At 56.2% G+C, this 1,803-nt stretch overlaps 1 protein-coding gene across 1 annotated transcript in view; it reads left to right on the top strand.

The window, feature by feature from the left end:
* LOC125488197 overlaps positions 1-1,803 on the top strand; it is a 12,450-nt gene that overhangs the window by 7,631 nt on the left and 3,016 nt on the right. The window contains exon 4 of the mRNA XM_048621121.1: positions 620-853. Coding sequence (XP_048477078.1) covers positions 620-853 — 234 coding nt within the window. The remainder of the gene's footprint in view (positions 1-619; positions 854-1,803) is intronic.

A 1,803-nucleotide genomic window follows, 5' to 3' on the forward strand; every position in this document is an offset into this window, starting at 1 on the left:
TGTGTCTGTGTTACTGGGAGATACAGGGTGTTATCGGTTGTGTGTCTGTGTTACTGGGTGACACAGGGTGTCGCACAGTGTCATTGGCTATAATTGTGCTTCACTGATTCACAGAGTGATACTGGGTGTCATTGGGTATGAATGAGTACCACTGGGTGTCACTGGATGTCTCTGGGTGTTGCTGGGGCTGATTAGGTGCTATCAGGTCTCACTGTATGACACTGGAGTCTCTGGACCTTGCTGGATGCCACTGGGGGCCACTGGGTGTCTCTGAGTCTCTCTGTGGGAGCTCTGGGTGTCACTGGGTCTCTCTGGGTGTCACTGGATGTGACTGGGTGTCTCTGGGTGTGACTGGGTGTCTCTGGGTGTTACTGGGTCTGACTGGGTGTCTCTGGGTATCTCTGGGTGTGACTGGGGGTGACTGGGTGTCTCTGGGTTTATCTGGGTGTGTCTGCCTGCCTCTGGGTGTGAGTGGGTCTCTCTGGGTGTTACTGGGTCTCTCTGGGTGTCGCCGGGTTTGACTGGGTGTCTCTGGGTGTGACTGGGTGTCTCTGGGTGTCTCTGGGTGAATTTGCCCCCCTTGCCCCCCTGTGAATTGTCTCCTTTCCCGTATTCCCAGGTTCCTGATAAACATTACGAGGATATCGACAGGATCCGGAGACGGAAGCTAAATGTCCGGGAGGTGGCAGGAGGAGCTGCTGCCGTTCTCCCTCCCGACAGGACGGAAAATCGACCGGGATCGCCCTCGTCACCGGGAGCACCGACCTCTGACCCCGTGCCCACACAGGCTGCATGTCCCGGGGCAGTGGAAGGGAGTGTGAGGGTCACACGGGGCGATGCCACCTATCAGGAGGTGAGGACCCACTGACACTGTCTAATGAACAGAATGCCAACTATCGAGGGGCAGGAGGAACAGTTACCCCTGGGAAGGGAAACGGGCAGCGTCATTGTGTGTGGGGAACCCAGGGCCCCCTTCACTCACAGTGACTGGGAGACACTGGGTGCCTCTGGGTGTCACTGGGTGTCTCTGGGTGTGACAGGGTTTCTCTGGGTGTCACTGGGTGTCTCCAGGTGTCTCTGGATCTCTCTGGGTGTGACTGGGTCTCTCTGGGTGTCACTGGGCGTCTCTGGGTGTGACTCGGTTTCTCTGCGTGTCGCTGTGTGTCTCTGGGTGTGACTGGGTTTCTCCGGGTGTCACTGGGTGTGACTGGGTGTCACTGGGTGTGACTGGGTGTTTCTGGATGTCTCTGGGTCTCTCTGGGTGTCTCTGGATGTCACTGGGTGTGACTGGGTGTCTCTGGGTGTGGCTGGGTGTCTCTGGGTCTCTCTGGGTGTGACTGGGTCTCACTGGGTGCCACTGGATGTCACTGGGCGTCACTGGGTGTCTCTGGGTGTGGCTGGGTGTCTCTGGGTCTCTCTGGGTGTCACTGGGTGTTATTGTTTGTGTGTCTGTGTTACTGGGTGACACTGGGTGTTATCGGTTGTGTGTCTGTGTTACTGGGAGACACAGGGTGTTATCGGTTGTGTGTCTGTGTTACTGGGTGTCACAGGGTGTTATCGGTTGTGTGTCTGTGTTACTGGGAGACACAGGGTGTTATCGGTTGTGTGTCTGTGTTACTGGGAGACACAGGGTGTTATCGGTTGTGTGTCTGTGTTACTGGGAGACACAGGTTGTTATCGGTTGTGTGTCTGTGTCACTGGGACACACTGGGTGTTATCGGTTGTGTGTCTGTGTCACTGGGAGACACAGGGTGTTATCGGTTGTGTGTCTGTGTTACTGGGTGACACAGGGTGTTATCGGTT

The sequence above is a fragment of the Rhincodon typus genome, unplaced genomic scaffold (genome assembly GCF_021869965.1).
Source record: "Rhincodon typus isolate 14 unplaced genomic scaffold, sRhiTyp1.1 hic_rhity00000061, whole genome shotgun sequence".
NCBI classification, from domain to species: Eukaryota; Metazoa; Chordata; class Chondrichthyes; order Orectolobiformes; family Rhincodontidae; genus Rhincodon; species Rhincodon typus.